Genomic DNA, 17092 nt, shown 5'->3' on the forward strand with positions numbered 1-17092 from the left:
AAACAAACGTGGCTCCAATGAAACAACACAGCTGCCCTGCCATCCCCAGACCCTGTGATGCTTGGGGCTCCGACACCTCGATCCTCCTCACTGGCAGGGGCAGATCCAGGGCACAGTCAGACTCGCTCCACCTTGCTCCATGCCAGGGGACTTGATTCTTCAGGGTGGGCCCTCTCCAAAAACCATGAAATTCTCTCCAAAAAATATTTATACTGAACAACCAGCTCAGATCACATCAGGCATTCCAGCAATTTTCATTCATGTCACCTGGGAAGGAGCTTTTCAAAGCTTGGAAAAGATACAAGAAACTACTGTCCACTCTCCTAAATCTCATGGTACATGTCCTATCAAATAAAAACAAAATAAAAAGATGGAAAATTTTTAAAAAATACCGAAGAAAATCTGAGTATAGTTTCTATGTATTTCAAATTAAAATATATAATATTAACGCATAAAAGCATCCAGAGCACCATTCTCCTAATAAACACACTATGTAGAATAAAATCCTGCCTTTAAGTTGGGATAAGGATATGAAATGGGCAGTGGAGGCTGTAAGAATCCCTCTGTACCATAAGGAAGCATTCATTGGGGTTTTCAAAAACGGGATGTCTGTACCTTTTGTTGGCAGGAGGATACATCATAAAGAATAAAAGGAAAAATGGAGACTCACCAAAAGGAGTAAGGGAAGAAATCCTTGAGTGGATCCCAGGGAGGCAGGAGGCAGGTGTGAGGTCAGAAGATTTCTGCTATCATTTGGAACCTTCTACTGGGATCCAGCTCCATGTGGAACAGGGAAACTAAAGAAGAATCAGGAATCCTATAAAAAAAAACCATGAAGCTGAGATGAGCTTCCCAGTGCTAAGAACATCCTAAGCATTCAGATAAGAAAAAGTCCATGTCACATTGGTTCAGGAGAGTCAGAGACAAATCCCCTCTTATCTGGACTTCCCCAGTGTCACCAGCCTTCACAAACGATCATTTTCCAGGCCTACTCTGCAATTCCTCCAATATCACCTCACTGACAGCTAAAAGTCCTCTCTACTCCTGAAGGCTCAGGTTTCCATGGAGGTAGGTTGCTTGAGAATTAGTGTCACAACTGACCTGCTTGCTACCCAATATTAGGCCCAGGGAGCAGACAGTAGGTTGGGGGTGGGGCGGGGCAGATGGCTCTGCATCCCTTCCACAGCAGGACCCTTGGTGGACACTATTCTTGACCACTAGTCAGGACCAAGACAAGGTAATTGCACCTGTAGCTGCCCAGATGATTCTCAGAGGACTTTGCCTGGGAGAAGACTTGATCCATCTTATTTATTGCTCAGGAAGCTGCATTACCTTAGGACTGCTGGCTGCCATGTGAACAACTCAACTGGGAGGCTCTGCTCTGCATAGCCATTGTCCATCACCCCTACCCATTTAGGGTCCCCTGATGCCAGTACCACCTGAAAGCAGAAGGAACATGCTAAAATTCAGACATCCCTGAACCCATCTGCATGAGGAAGAGCAGAAAATCTCCAACATCTAAGTCGGGAGTCTCTACTCCTAAAGCATTGGACATTCTGGATGGGATCCACTGAATTTCACCTTCTTGCTTCCTGTGGCTTTCTGTCTCAATTTCATTCTGTTCATAAAGAATTCCATTCATAGAAGATTAGGACACATCCTGGTGAGGTGGGACACACGACTGGAAGTATCCTCATCATAAGGTACTAATTACAATGGGAACTGATTAAGAACACATTTTTCTGGAGTACATACAGCTCTAAACCACCACACCTTGCTAATATGAACCAGCTCCAGTGAACTTGATCCCCTTTCATAGGATCATGTATACAGGATGGAGTTGTACCCCAAGTAGGACCCTCAATTCCCACCCTAACTACACCAGTAAAACCTCCCTATATATCTCCAGACACACAGACTCTCATATATCCTAGACAAACATGCCCAATTGTACCCATACCTTAAGTATAGTCAAATGACCTATTATTCCTAAATTTTTACAGTCAAAACCCACCCATCTAGAATGCCCACATGCAAGTCATACAACTATAGATACATAAAAAATTACAAATCTGCCTAAAAACAGACTTGCAACAAACACATTTCTGGTATATACACACTAAACACCCTACAAACACACAGGCTCTCAAAGCACCAAGTAAACAAACATTTATCTCATATGTTCCCCTAATGGACCTACACACAATCCCACAACTGTACAATATTCACAATTTCTGAACACATGCACAACCTACACAGACTGGTAGTTTCCAAATACACATACTGAAACTATCATATATCAAAGAGGACATACTCGATGAACTTCCCGAACTCCATGAACTCAAATGCATATAGAGGTACAAACAAACTATAGACATCAATTACAAACAAGGACCTGAAAACACATATACACACAACTGTACCAAAATCTTCAAGCATTTTGTTCCAGAATAAGCAAAGACATTCAGTGAACCCTTTATTACACACACAAACTCCCTATGAAGACACTTATACACAACCCATGATTATAATTATGTAGCTAACACTCAGATAGATACACACAAAACATACAAACACCAGCTATCTCTGCACTATTGATAATATGCAAACATGATCTCCCTACAGACAGTAAACACAGACATACACTCTCAAATATTTTCAATACCTGAACATATACACTGCCAAGGCATTACACATCATCCCCATATATCCAGAATAAAACCCCACCTCTCTAACCCCAAACCATTCCCAAAGACACATGTGAAACCATAGCATTTTCCAAAGAAGGCTGTGAATACTTTTTACATGCTATATCCTATGGATAAACATATACAGTTCATCCGCTCACTTCTGGATATACACACATATGAGTCATACACACTGAAGACACAAAGAAATATCTCATTCTATCCTATATAGGTACAAACAAAACTGCTTCCAAATCCCAAATTACACAAACCAACCTACATCCCAAATTCTCAGATATAATCACATCATATACCTAGAAAACATAAAATACAATTACCCCCCGTGGTAGACTGAATTATGTACACAAAATTAGACATGCTGTTATTAGTGGGAACCTATTGTAAATAGGATCTCCTGAACATGATACTTTTAGTTATTGTGTGGCCAAATGAATGAGGGTGTGTTTTAATTAGATTGCTGCAATCTTTATAAAGAGAATCAGGTGTTACAGAAGCTAGAAAGGAGAGGACATGGGCAAGTGACAGAAGGCAGAAATACGTCCAAGTATTGCTGGCCGTCAACACCAGAGCACTATAGATATTCATGAGAAAGCAAGCCTTGCCCATACCTTGATTTGGACTTCTTCTACCTTCAAACCAGAGACCAATAAATGTTTGTTGTTTAAGACAATCCCTTGTGTGGAGTTTGTGATAGCAGCTCAGGCAAACTAAGTTATTTACTTCCATATATAAACACACAGGTATATGCAGAATAACTTCCAAGAATAAAAACTAATAATCTCGACTGATAAATTCAAATTCATAGTCCTAGAAGTCATACATCCAAACTGCCATGACCCTTGAATACACATACACTCAATATACACATGCATCAAATATACCCACAATTCTCCAGCATGCTATAAATATGCACAAACACCCTATACTCTCAAATACCTATATGACCCCACACTACCTGTATATACATATTCCCCACACTTGATAAGATTCACAAAAATAACTCCAGCAACTTCCAGAATAAGACTCAACAAACTCCACAATCACACAATCTTTTCATCTGAACATATACAACATCCTGCGAGCTACTTAAAACAGTCTTACAGCTACCTTCAAAAACCAAAGGACACATACAATTCCTGAAAATCACCAAAATATACATCACTAATCAACATGCCCCATGAAATTCAAACTCAAGTACCCCCAAGTTTCCCAAATGAACAAAAAACATAGACCCTAGAAACTAATATACACAGACACAGTGCTTAACACTGCTCATATGCATATGCAGATATTTCTGCCAAACCCACAAATAACACAAAAAATTCTCCAAGATTTATGGGGAAAGCATGCACAACATGTAAAAAAAAAAAAAAAATTCCCAAAGCCTCAAATTACAAATAAACAACCCCATTGAAATACATTAATTGCATCTCAACTCTCCAAAAACACTGAACCACACTCAAACAACATTCTCATGACCTCCAGTTAATCTGAAATACTGCATGCTGCCACCACCAATTCACACATTTGAATACACATATCACATTCTCATCAACCAATTAAATACATACATACATCTCAAAATCTGAATTCATAGGAACACAATCCCAAGTACAAGCACAATTCAGCTCATGCTCCCTGAATTTCTACAATCCCCAAGAGGCCCACAAATACCCATATAGAATATCCCGTTTCCAGGAACACAGCCAGCCTCCTCTCCCCCACACCCATAATCAGGCACAAAATGCCCTCTCATTCACCCCCTAACAACCCAAGAATGAACACACATGGACCTCACACTCCAAACACACCCTTGCACTCAGAACCTCCACTCCTCCAGAATACAAAAAACAAAACCATGTTAAGACTCCCAGGTACATATGGAAAGGTGTGTTGGAAAACGTTCAACAGCCTAAAACAACTCTCTGCAAATACTGCACCCAGCCTCACACAATAAATTTCCATAATAGAGATATAGCACACAGTTTACAGGAACTTACCAAATATGCAATACTTTTTCTTGGAATAATAATGCTTTTGTTGATTTTTGCCCAAATCTTGCATCTATTATAGCCAATCTGTGCTTGCAATCCCACCACAATTTGACATCACACTTTCAAGAAGTGTTTGATTACATTTTTTTAAACAAAGACACTCAAATTCTTGAAAAATGAGTGGGTTCATTACAAATATTGGTTGATATTTTTATGTTAACAAGTAGTATAGTGAAGCAATGAACATATACATTAGAATTTCACTCAATTTTTCATGGTGTTCCTTACCTCTTTCCTCAACAGAATAACGGTTTTCACATACTGAAGAAAACAATTTTTTTCCTCCGAGAATTTAACAGAAGCAAACTTGATACACTTTTAAGTTTGCTATACATTATTAAATTCCCGAACACACTTTATACAACCCAATCATCAATAAATGCAGCTGGGTCTGGGTCTGCGCGTTCCCAGGTATAAACGCTCCCCCCAGGGAACCCGAGGGCAGGAGCGCAGCTTCGGGATCAACCCCCGATACAGACACACCGGATACAAATAATCGCAGAGCACATGCAACAGTGAGCTCAGTGACATTAAAAGCCATGAGTCTAAATAACCATTACCTTCATTTTTTTATAAAACTGATACATAAAACCAGTTACGAGTAGATGGAAAATGGTCAAATATTCCCCCTCCCGCAACGACAGTTAACGACGCACCCATCACGCTGCGCGCATGCGCTTCTCTTCATGCGCGTGCTCCCAACTGACAGCTGGAGCGGTTGGAGGACAAGAGGCGCGTGCCCGAAACCCGGCCATTAACGAGCGGGTGCGCCAGGGCGCGCATGCGTGCGGGGCCAGGCCTGTGGGAACAGGGTCCTGGGGAGGGGCCTCCGGGAAAGGCGGGAAATGGAACCCGAGGAAGAGGCTGTGAGGCTTCTTGCTAAACAGGTGGTTCCTCTTCTCCAGAAACCTCCACAGCCATCCTATCCTCCATAAAAGAGTGTATAGGATAAGACCACTCACGATTTCTATACTTAAAAGGATGCAGGGCAGTTCCCTGTACTTAGAAAGGATCCTAGGTGAAGCGTTTTAAGAAGAGGTCCGCTCCAAGGCAGTGTTCTCAGACTGGAAGGATTAGTTATGTGCGCCTTGACTATGTTTATTTTGTTCTTATTCATGTCCTTTGCAGAAAACTACTGGCTTACCTGGGTCCTTGTTCCTGGAGTAGAATTTCTTACGACTGGAATAGAATAAAAATCAAGCCTTAATAATGCATTCTATTAAAGTGTTCTCTTTCAATGAAAAGGGGAAAATAGTGTATTTTGTTCGTGGAGCAAAGATTCAAACTCAGATCTCTTTATTGTTAATTCACTGCTCTTCCTTATGGAGTAAGTAGTCAGAGGTTAAGAGGTTACACCTCTTAGGTAGGGGAGACAGACAAAATAGAAGCCACCACTTAACTCTGAACTGCAGACATGAATATCTTCCTAGCATACAAGGGTCAAGTAATGTTTGGGGCATACTCATGCCAAAATATTACTTGTTTACTGAATTCCAAATGTCGTTGAGAAAGTGTATTACTTTGCTAAATATGGCAATGTTATTCCTAGGGATGATTTAAAGTTTTCAGAAATATTAGACCCATTCCTTTCAGTAATCTATCTTATGGAAATAAGAGTACAGTAATTTCAGGAAACTTGATAATGAAAAAATACAGGATCATATGCTAATTTCATAACCAGAAATAAAAGTGAAAATGTTATTTGAAAGGAACTTACATTGTATTTACTTTGCACGAAATCTCTCTAGAAAGATTAAAAAGAAGCAACTGACCTTGGTTTCCTCTGCTGAGGTGAACGGTGTAGCCAGTGGAAAGGGCAGGGGGAAAACCTGTTCCTGCATGTTTCATTCTGCAAACTTTGACTTTTAAGCTATGAAAATGCTACTTGTTAAAAAATTAATTAAAAGCATTAGAAGATAAAATTTAAAAACATAACAAAAGGAAAATAAAATGAGGAAAAAAGCAATGATTTTTCCTGGAAACCTACAAGCATGGGAGTCTCTGATGTAGTGCGACATTCCAGAACAAGATGACAGTGTGCAGGCAAGCAATGGTGGACACTGCAGAGCTTAAAATAATGGACACTATTTATGGGAAACAAGACTGATGAATATACAGCAATCTAATGGGCTTGATCAGCTGAGCAATCCTAATTTCCAAAGTTGTGTTACCTTATCTCCATAAGTCAACATGCATTTATCAGATAATGTGTTCTAATTTTTGTAAAAAAAGTGGTGTTGTCATTGATGTAAGTGAACAACCTACCACTAGTTGCAGAGCAGGGTGGGTTGAGGGGCATGAAACCAGGCTGATTAATAAGAACTTGGGATAAGACTTTTGCTGTGAATCTGACAAAGAACCCACAAATAGCACTGAAGAACAACATACCAATTGAGTTGTCCAATGAAAATTTGAAAGGAACGTGTTTTTTTACCCATGTGTCAGAGCCAGTCATGGAATGCCTCCCCTCCCCCACCTCAGGCCCACCTGCCCTCTGCCCCTCCCCCACTGTAGAATGTCTTCAGTCCTACATTCTCACCCTGTTGAGATTCAAATTTTCAAACCTTAACTCAGATTCCTGAGAATCTGCTGAAAGCAAGTTACTCTCTGGGTCCTGAACCTGAACATTTCTCAAGCTGCAGGCTACCAGACAGCAGTGGCCAGTGACCACATCTGTGGTGGTGACATCAGAAGGAGGTAGGAATGTAGGATGGGGATGTGTTATCAGAATCCGGCCATCCTTCTAACCTATGGGCACTCAAATATGACTCAGCCCATTGGGACAAGATTTGAGCTGAATTAGAGGAAGGAGAGATCACTGGACTCCCACCAAGGACCACACCTTAGAGGCAGACTGGAAACCAGAGACTTTCAGTTGAGGAAGGGGTGGCCTTAGAGGTAGACCTGGATTTCTGAGCAGAACTACATTGGCTATAGAGAAAGGTTGGGAAAAGGTGGATTGATGCTCTCTGGAAGGAAGAAAAGCCACATAACAAGTGTTCAGTGAGTAGTGTGGCTATGTTGTATGGTAACAGAGATGCTTGCCTAAACCCTGTGTCAATTCGTTAGGGTACTTGGAAATTGCTGTATGATTTTATGTCAAGGTTCTGAACTGAAGTGAACTAGGTCTTGTGTGGGCAGTGGGGAGCAATGGTCTAAAGCACAAAATGATTCAGTGGAGTCATCTGTGTCCACATCTGCAGTGACAGAGTCTCTGGGTGAGCTAGACTGGAAGTTAATCTACCTGCCACAGCCCAGAGTCTCTAAGCACATTCCTGCCTAAACACATCTTTGACTTCCCCCCTGACACATGTTTTCTTTCCTTCAACCTGGACAGGGCAGTGGAGTAATGCCAAATAGTTTCAGAGGTTGGGCTTACCTAAATTGTTCTGAATTGTTCTAAGATTGTGGAATCTCAGATCTTCAAACACCCTTGAACTCGTTCCTAACCTCATGGTGAACCCTCAGCCCTTCATTTTACAGTTGAAAGGAAGATGTTGCTCATATTCCATGAACACTTCATGATCACAGATTGGAAACTGTGTAGTGTTGGTTTTCCAATGGAACAGTTTGAAAGGCAGATTCTATTTGAAGAGAGAATGGAGAATAGCAAGGAATTAAGTATATTTTCTCTATTGTTGTTATTATTATTAACATCACTAGCACAGCTTTGTGATTAACTTTGCCTGTGCTGTAGGTTCCTGTTCTCACTGAGCACAGTCTGAGGGAGGGACCTGTGAACGGGAATGTATTCTGGATTTCATAGCCCCAAATCACACCTGACACAAGCCTGGTTGTGAGGGTATTTCCTTTTCCTATTTGAGCTCAAATTAGATGGAACAGTCAGTTTCCATCACTTGGTGCCAGTTTTAAACAGACAGGCTCCTATGTTAACCTCTGAAGCCCTCCCCCGATGCCTTTCATTGGCCCTCGCTTACCGTCTCCCAACACAGCTGGCTGTTACACGACAGAATCATGGGGAAACTGGACTCTACTGTTCTGGAAAGAGAATTTCCTGACAGGTGGTAGGGACGTGTGAGCAGTGGGTAGGGGTCCTGGCCCTGTGTAATGAGGGTGTGGATGGGGCCTACAACTGTAGGCATATGCTGGGAAGGATGTGTAGAGGGCATGAACTTTGGGGTTCCTGAGGTAATAGATCCTCTTTGGGTGAAGATTCTTCTTCATTTCTTCTTGTTTTGTAGTTTTGAGAAAGGACAAAAGATGATTTATAATGAGCATCAGGAAAAGGGAGACTGAAGAGAAGAGGAGTAAGACAATCTTTGGGAATCTACCTCCTTCATAACTTCCCTTTCGCTACCTAAAAGTTACTCTAGAGAACCTTCCCTATCTGCTCTTGAGTGACTTGAGGGGCATTTATCCAAACGTCACATGTCAAACCTGTTCCTTGTCCTGGATCAGCCCTTGAGACTGGCTGGATATCTGGAAATGATTTCCTCAGTTAGGTGCTGTGATCCAGTGAGAACATGGGCTCCTTTCTTCTTAGCAGTCAGAGGTCTGGGATTCTTGACCGGGGAGCAAGTCTTGCAATGGAAAAACTCTCAGCAGGAATTCTGTAATCTAAAATCTCTAGGAGGACATCTGCTATCCTTCAAGATGCCCTGTCCACATGCCTGCTCACTTAGAAGTTCATACCTGGGATTCCCCAATTAGTTTAGGAGATCCCCTGATAGCCTCAAAACTGTAGCCTTTTTTAACTATTCTATTCACACATTTCCTTGTCTCCACAGCATCTCCACTGCTCACACCGGACATGACCATGTATCCTGGAGCCTCCTTATATCATTTCATTACACAACCAGTCCCCACACCAATACCTGGTCCACCACACCCACCTATCAGGGGACATTACCCACACCCTATTTTCAATCCATCACTTCCTCCTGGAAACCCTCAGGTGCTGCCTGCTTTCCCTAGAACACTGTTGGTGACAGGAGATGGAGGCCCTGTCACCAGTACACCTGGAGCTGACAAAGTCATTCTCCAAGTCAGGAAACAAGGAGGACCAGCTGAGACCCCTCAAACTCAGTCTGTTATCCTTCCTCAGACACCCCACATTTCAAGTGCCAATGGGATCCTCTGTGGGGGTGTTAATCATCCCCCTCCAGGGAACTTGAGGCCCTCTGCTCTGCAGCCCATCATGCCTGCCATGACTCTCAGGGGCACTAAGCCTGGTAATGGGGGCTGGTCTCCAGGCTTTCCTCCTCAAGCTCCACCACCAGTCACCCCGCTGGCCCCCAACCTTCATTCAGGGAATGCTTTGCCCAGGACACAGGGGGCCTCAGGGCAGGGAGCTGTGGCCTCGGCCCAGTCGACACCTTCGCTGGATGACTCCTGCAAACCCAGGAGCGTTTATGAGAACTTCCGCTGTTGGCAGCGCTTCAAGTCCCTAGCCCAGAGGTACTTTCACTGGAGTCCTGATGCTGAAGCTCTCTCCTGCTTCCTCATGTGAGTACCTTCCCCTGTGCACACATTGGCTGCCCTGGAGGACTCTGATAAAGAGGGCTAGGGGATGGACCATTGATTTTAGGGCATCAGGGAGCACTGGAAGGAAGGTCGTGAGTGCAAAGGGGTGCGATGGGAGAAGATGTATTCCCAGTTATAGCTCACTTCCAGGTGTCTTGTCTCCACTCATCCTTACCACCTTCTATTGGTTTTCTAGCCAATCTACACCTCAGTACCATCCTAATAATCATCCTACATGGGACTAAAAATCAGAGGTTTCCTTTGATAAAGTGAGGTTTGAACTGAGGTGTCGGGCTACAAACCCCACACTCCTCCCACTGTACTTTACCTTCCAGCACAAGACTTAACGACGTGTCATCCAGGTCTAGTTAAATCCACTGGATTGATGAGAAGTGCAGGAAACAGGCAAAGTACTTTACGTTTCCCCAACCCTCATTTTCTGGAAAATTCCAATTAGAACTAGGAGGTGGTAGAACATGTACAGTTGTGAAATACTTGGTCCCCCTCACCCAATTTGCAAACCTGAAGAGGTTACCTCACTAGGTAACATCATCTGTGAGACTTTTACACTGGATTCAGAGGATTGCTGAGATTGTTACATGAGCTAATGAATGAAGCACTTGGAAGTGTGCAGTACTTATGTGATGCTTATTACATGACAGCTAGTCTTTTTATTATTTTCTTATGTCATTGTGTCATTCCATTTTAAGAACAAAAGGGCTCACAAAAGTCAAAATATCCCAGTTAAAGTGTGGGAGTGGATGATAAACCATATAGTGGAAGACCATGGGGTATATTGAATGTGAGATAGAGACATGTGTGATTATGGTAGTTTTCTCTTCTCACACCCAGGACTGCCATCACTCTCCACTCTGTGTTGTCCTACAGTAAAATTATGTGTCAACTACAAGAGTGCATATATCAACTAAACAAGACACTTCTTTTTCATTTACATCATGCTCCCAAGTAGTTGAACTCCTAAAGAAATCCTCTGGCTCAATAAATTATTCAAGGGGGTCCTGCAGATTTCCAGTTTTGAACAGTATTAATGATTCCCCAAATTCTTAAACATTCCGTCATCCCCCTTGGAGCAGACTCTCAAATGAAGTCAGCAGTATGATCTCTCTCTTGAGCCAGCTCAGAGCACTCTTTGTGGGAAAGAGCTCCAATCACCACTGGCTTTGGAATATGTAATCCTGCTCTTCACACTCTAATGCCGTTTCCCAAAAAATTCCTCCACCTGACGGTCATGTGGGAAGTTGGTTAAACTTCTTAACTTTGGACCTTTGGGAATGCGGCTTGGAATCTGTTTCACAGGTATTCTCCTGGGTCATTGTATCCACAGTGACACTGAAGACACAAGGGCGAGGCAGATATTCTAAAATAATTCCTTTCCTTGATTTCTGTCTCTCAGAAATGGATCCTAGTATTAATATCCAATGGTCAGTCAGGGGTATTCTGAGGTGAAAGTACTTACAATCACAGATTATACACTGGAAGGAAGTCATGAAGTGATAGATGGCAGAGTACATAACATTTGGGGGCAGGGCAGGAGAAGGAGGAGGTGCATATAGACTGTTACTGACATGGAGGATTTTAGCCCAGTGCTTCGATCTCTGGCCCGGCGCGAGCCCACCATGAGCCTGGAGGAGGGACTTCACAGAGCTGTGCAGGAATGGCAGCGGACAAGCAATTTTGACCGGATGATCTACTATGAGATGGCAAGAAAGTGAGTCCCAGATCCTTGTTATTTTGAGGGGGCTGCATTGTGGGGTGTGATGGAGGAAAGTGAGGTAGGCAGTTGTAAGGCAGTGTGGGTGGTCATTAGAGGGAATGCTCAGAGCAGGGGGCGTCAAAAAGGTGGAGATTCCCAGGATGTTGGAGGTACAACTCTCCCCTTCGGTACCTTCTCTCTTAAACTTTAGTACAGGAATTGTTCTCTTCTCCCTTTCCTCCCTTTTCTTATTTTGGGTCTGCAGATGCCCTGTTCATGAAGGTCTTAGGGTTGATTGGGGTTAATTTCTGCAGATTCCAAGGGGTTAAACTACAAGTTGTAGGGACTGGGCAGTGGGTGACATGCTCTACTAGGCAGGTTCCTGCTTACCTTGGTGGTAAAGGAGCTGGAGGCTATGGGCATAGAATTTGGGGTCCACTTTTATACATGATGCAGTGTCCAGAAATTGTTCCCTGTCATCACAGATGAGGCAGGTGTGGAAGAGGTTGATCAGTAGAAGCCACTGTCTCGGGCATCCGGTGCCTGGGTGTTTCAGCCCTCACTGCAATTTCTGCCTGCTTCTCCTTGGCTAAAACACAAAGCAATGGAAAAACACATGGAAAACACCTCATTGGAAATTGAACCCCAACCCCAGTGTTTCTTTCTACTTTCTTCCCAAGAATTTCTTCACCCCTGTCCTTGCTAGGCTTACTGTTCTAAGGATCAAATTCCCAGCCTAGGGTTCTTAATTCCATGTGCTGCTCTCTGGTTTCTATACAATTCTATAGCATCTCAAATCCTACCTTCTGACAGCGGGCTCTTCTGTGTATATCTAGGCAGGAACAGCACTGCCATGGAGGTGAGGGTCTACCTGTATGGCCCTGCCATATATTACACAGGTCTGATTTAATGCAATAACATATACCAATATTGCATAACTTCACAGGGTCCTAGGTGTCAGAGCCTAAAGTGAAACAATTAAAACCTGTAGATCCATCCTTGAGGATCTACCAAGCAAAAGATGGTTCATTTTCTTCACATGCTTCCTAAGTGTGATGGATTGTACTGTAGGTGAAAATATGATGCAGTGATCTCATGAGGTTCCCCAGAACTGTTGTTTTTCCACAAGAAGTAAAGCCCCTCTTGGAGCAGCACTTATCCAGGACCTTGAGGACCCACAGAATATACTTCATATACTGTGTTGATGATGCTGATCTCTTTTTTCTGGGCACCCAAGGAGACTGGGCCTTCCTTAAAGCATTGCTTGTGCCTTTCTCCCATGCTAGATTCAAGGAGTTTGAGACTGAGGAAGAGGGACAAATTGAGATCTTACAGAAGATGACTGGTCCTCAGGGCCCATTAAGAACAGACCCTCCAAAGCTTCATCCCTTGGTGCAAAAAGGCAACGTGGAAGGCCAGCAGCCAGGTATGGCTCAACACACTCCAACAGATTATGATGGCCAAAGGGGGCAGAGGGAGGGCCAAAGGACTCACATCTGTTACTTTTCCTTCAAGACATGGCATTGTACTGCAAGCAGAAAACCCAAGGAGACCCCAAGTTACCAGCTTCCTGTTGTCATAAACCAGGTCTACTTTCTCATTTACCATAACTACACTTTCATGTTGACTGACACATACGGATGCATTTATATAGTTTGCTCTAAGATTGGGGGAGGATGAAGGAATATCTTAGAATATCTCAGAATATCAGAGTTTCCACCTTCCCTTTCTAGGTGAGTATCTCTAAGTTCCTCAATATCTCAAATCGTCTCCTATATGCACCTTCTCACATGCACCCTAAGATACGGCTCTAACCAGTATGTTTGGAAGATTAAAAGCTGGAGATCCATGCTAATTTCTTTTCCTGATATTCAACCCTAACTTTAGTGTCCATTCCAAAGAAAGCAAGACCCAAAGCACAGTTTCCGAGACAGCGGCAAAAGAGACACCAGGAGACACAGAAGATGAAGGCACCCAAGGAGATCCCAGCTGAAGCTGTTAAAGAATATATTAACATCATGGATGGGCTGGTAGGGTCTTTGGACTCAGCCCCTGAGGCAGATGGCAAATGGGACACAGAAGAACATGAGCAGCAGCAAGAAGAGGATGGGATTTATGCAGACCCAGATCTCCTCGCATACATTGACAAGCTATGTGCCGAGGAAGATTTTGTTACCAAGGTAGGCTGGCTCTGTAGGTGTGGTGTCCAGCACATTGGAGTGTATTGGCATTGTCAGCAAACTACAATATTTGCCTCTGCCCCAGTCTGTTGCAACCTAATTTTGTTCCTTATCTCCTGAGCTGTGTGTAGTGTTTTGTGTCTTTGTCAGCTTATGTGTGTGCATGTGTGAGTGTCTACAAGTGTACCTGGTGGTCCTGATGGTCCAAAAGAAGCAAAGATCACAAATGGTGGGGTCACATCAAGGCTTGTGCTTTTGGCTCCCAAACTGACAGGTTGGTCAACATCAAGGATGTTCATTTCCTCTTGCTACTTTTTACAGGTGGAGGCAGTCATTAACCCCAAGTTCCTACAAGAATTGCTTTCCCCAGGAGAAGATATAGATTTTCTTGCCCTAATAGAGGAGCTGCAAAAAGAGGAAGGACTTACTCCCACTCAGGTAAAAAAGAGTTGCAGGGAATTTCACAATATAAATTCCAGTGGTGTTGTCTGGTCCTATGTTAACTTCGGTGCCAAGTCTTCTGGAGAAATGCAGTGCATGTGTGGGGTGTAGGTGGAGAATGAGTGGGGATCAGACCATGGAAAGGTGTTCGGAGGGAGTGGTAAGGACAGGATGTTTCAGAATATTGTACAGTAAGATGTGCAGTATGAGCTATATTATCTGCACTTCAAACTTACCTGCCCACTACCCAAGTGCAAATATCTCCCCCATCACTCAGCCACCCAATCTGAGAAATTCTTCAGAGTTGGTAATTTGTCCATTTTCCTTCCTCACAGCTTGCTGAGAAACGCCTCCTGGCCTTCAGAGATGGAGAGGGTGCAGAAGCATCCCCAACTCCTGACAAACCAAAATTGGACACAGTTCCTCCCACAACACACTTTACCAATGGTCCAGAGATCAGAAATGACCATAACCACCATCGTGGGAATAAAATCAGTATTGAAGGCACACCTCGGAATGGCAGAGCAGATACCAGCATGGCCCTCCCTGAAAATCTTGTTGTCCCTCAGAGGAGTGAAAAGTCCGCTAATATTCTAACTAAACGAGTCACCTGTCCTAAGCAACAACAAAGAGGCAGTGGCCCTACAATGGGAAGCAGGTATGAGGACATTCTGCAAGAATCATCGGCGGCAAGCGCACCATCCTGGCCAGAAGCCAGTTGCAGTGGAGAAAAGGATGAGGAGCTCCAAAGCCTTGCCTTCCTCTTGGCTCCACGACATTGCATATTTCCATGGGATCTTTCCATGTGCTCCTTCTCTCCTGGTGCAGTTCAGTCCTCAAAGCCTCAAAAAAGAAGATGTGAGCCTTCCCTGTCTCATGGAAAGAAGCAGCGCCGTATTTAAACAGAAGGGATAAGTGGGACCAAACTCTCCACAAACCACCCCTCCATGTTGGGGTCCTAAAGTAAATTTTCAACTTTTATATAAAATATAAATATAGTATAACATATAAATAATGTGATATAAATAAAAATTAAGGTTGTTCTGTTGAAAAAATTCTCTCAGTGCTGCAATACTCTGTATACTCTATTCCCTTCTCATTGATACTTGATGGATTGTGTGACTGTGAAGGACAGATACAGATGGTTCCAGGCTCTATGGATCCACAAATGACTGCCCTCGTTCTGCCCTCTACCTTTAGTGTGACTTCCTACAGACAGCTCCTGGGAAGAAACTAAATTTCATGCTTTCCCTCATAGCTGACAAGTCCATGTCCACTTCTCACATGACCTGGCTTGGTTGTGGGTGGTCATGTGGGGGCATCCCAGTCTTATATATATTTAACAATTTACTCTTGGATTGTGGGACTGTGAATAAAAGATACGGAAGGACCCGGACTCTATGGATCCAGAGATGACTGGCCTAGTTCTCCCCTCTACTATTTGTCTCATTTCCTTCAGAAGGCTCCTGGGAAAAGACTAACTTTCATGTTTTCCCTTTTAACTGACTAGTCCCCAGTGACCCCTTTCCTCATCTCCTATTCACATGCCCTGCCTCAATTGCGGGTGGTCATCTGTGAGTATCCCAGCATTATCTGTGTCTCTTAACAATTTCCTGATGGAATTTTGCTCTTCTACCTTTCAGATTTCTTCAATATTAGCTAATTTTCTCTGATCCTAGAGATAGCACCTCTCGTGTCATGCTTTCCTGATGCAGACATCAGGGCTTCAATGATCCTCAACACACCCAGGTCAATTGCTGTGCGGGTGGTTTGAACAGAGACACACAAGCTTGGTTTCAAGGGGATTCAGCTCTGTGCATTTCTGCCTCAACATGGGAGACGGCATCATTAAGACACAGATAGGTTAATAAATCTTTAATTGTAGTCAGCTTTCTTAATCATGAGAACTGACAAAAGGTTATTGTTTATATGTAACATGGCCTAGGCAGGGAGGATACAAAGTCCATTTGTGTATTTCTATGCAGGTGTGAGTCTTCTCCAATTAGGTGGGGATGGATCCATTTCCAGTGGCCAACAGGACTCATCTTGGGAGCCTTTTGGATCTTTCAAGGATTATCCCACAACCGCTATTCTCTCCCCTTCCCAATTCATGACTAAAATTCTTACTTTGAATACATGTAAAGATGTATATTCAAGTCTAAAGTTTTTTATTTCCAACATAAGTAAAACCAACTGGATTCTAGAAAAGCCAAACATGGCTGGAGCTGTATTGCAAGCCTTGGGCTGCCCTCTGTGTGCAGGATGGATACAGAGTGGGAGGAAGGGGAGAGGGGCTGAGATACCCAGTTGTCCCCCTTCTTGGGCTCTTGTACAGGCTCATGGACAGAGCAGTGGGGCTGCTTGGAGATAGGGCTTTTCAGTGACTTGGCTGTGGAGAGTTTATGTTAGCAGAGGACAGAGGTGTTCTGTACCTGACTTCAACAGGCAAGAGTTATTGAGAAAACAATGAAAAGAAAAACAGAGCTAAGAACAAGGAGAAGACTCAGCTGC

General features: G+C 43.3%; 2 protein-coding genes across 2 annotated transcripts in view; both read left to right on the forward strand.

Annotated features, from left to right (window-relative positions):
- LOC119516035 (NUT family member 2G-like) overlaps positions 1-5258 on the forward strand; it is an 87138-nt gene extending 81880 nt beyond the window's left edge. The window contains exon 6 of the mRNA XM_037812226.1: positions 5193-5258. Coding sequence (XP_037668154.1) covers positions 5193-5258 — 66 coding nt within the window. The remainder of the gene's footprint in view (positions 1-5192) is intronic.
- A 176-nt stretch (positions 5259-5434) lies between these two features.
- LOC119516037 (NUT family member 2G-like) lies at positions 5435-15158 on the forward strand. The gene is made up of 5 exons (XM_037812230.1): positions 5435-5547; positions 9698-10228; positions 11847-11975; positions 13247-13386; positions 15151-15158. The coding sequence occupies exons 1-5, from the start codon at positions 5435-5437 to the stop codon at positions 15156-15158; spliced, it is 921 nt and encodes a 306-aa protein (XP_037668158.1).
- Positions 15159-17092: the final 1934 nt, after the last annotated feature.

This window comes from Choloepus didactylus, chromosome 19 (genome assembly GCF_015220235.1).
Source record: "Choloepus didactylus isolate mChoDid1 chromosome 19, mChoDid1.pri, whole genome shotgun sequence".
Classification (NCBI taxonomy): Eukaryota; Metazoa; Chordata; class Mammalia; order Pilosa; family Megalonychidae; genus Choloepus; species Choloepus didactylus.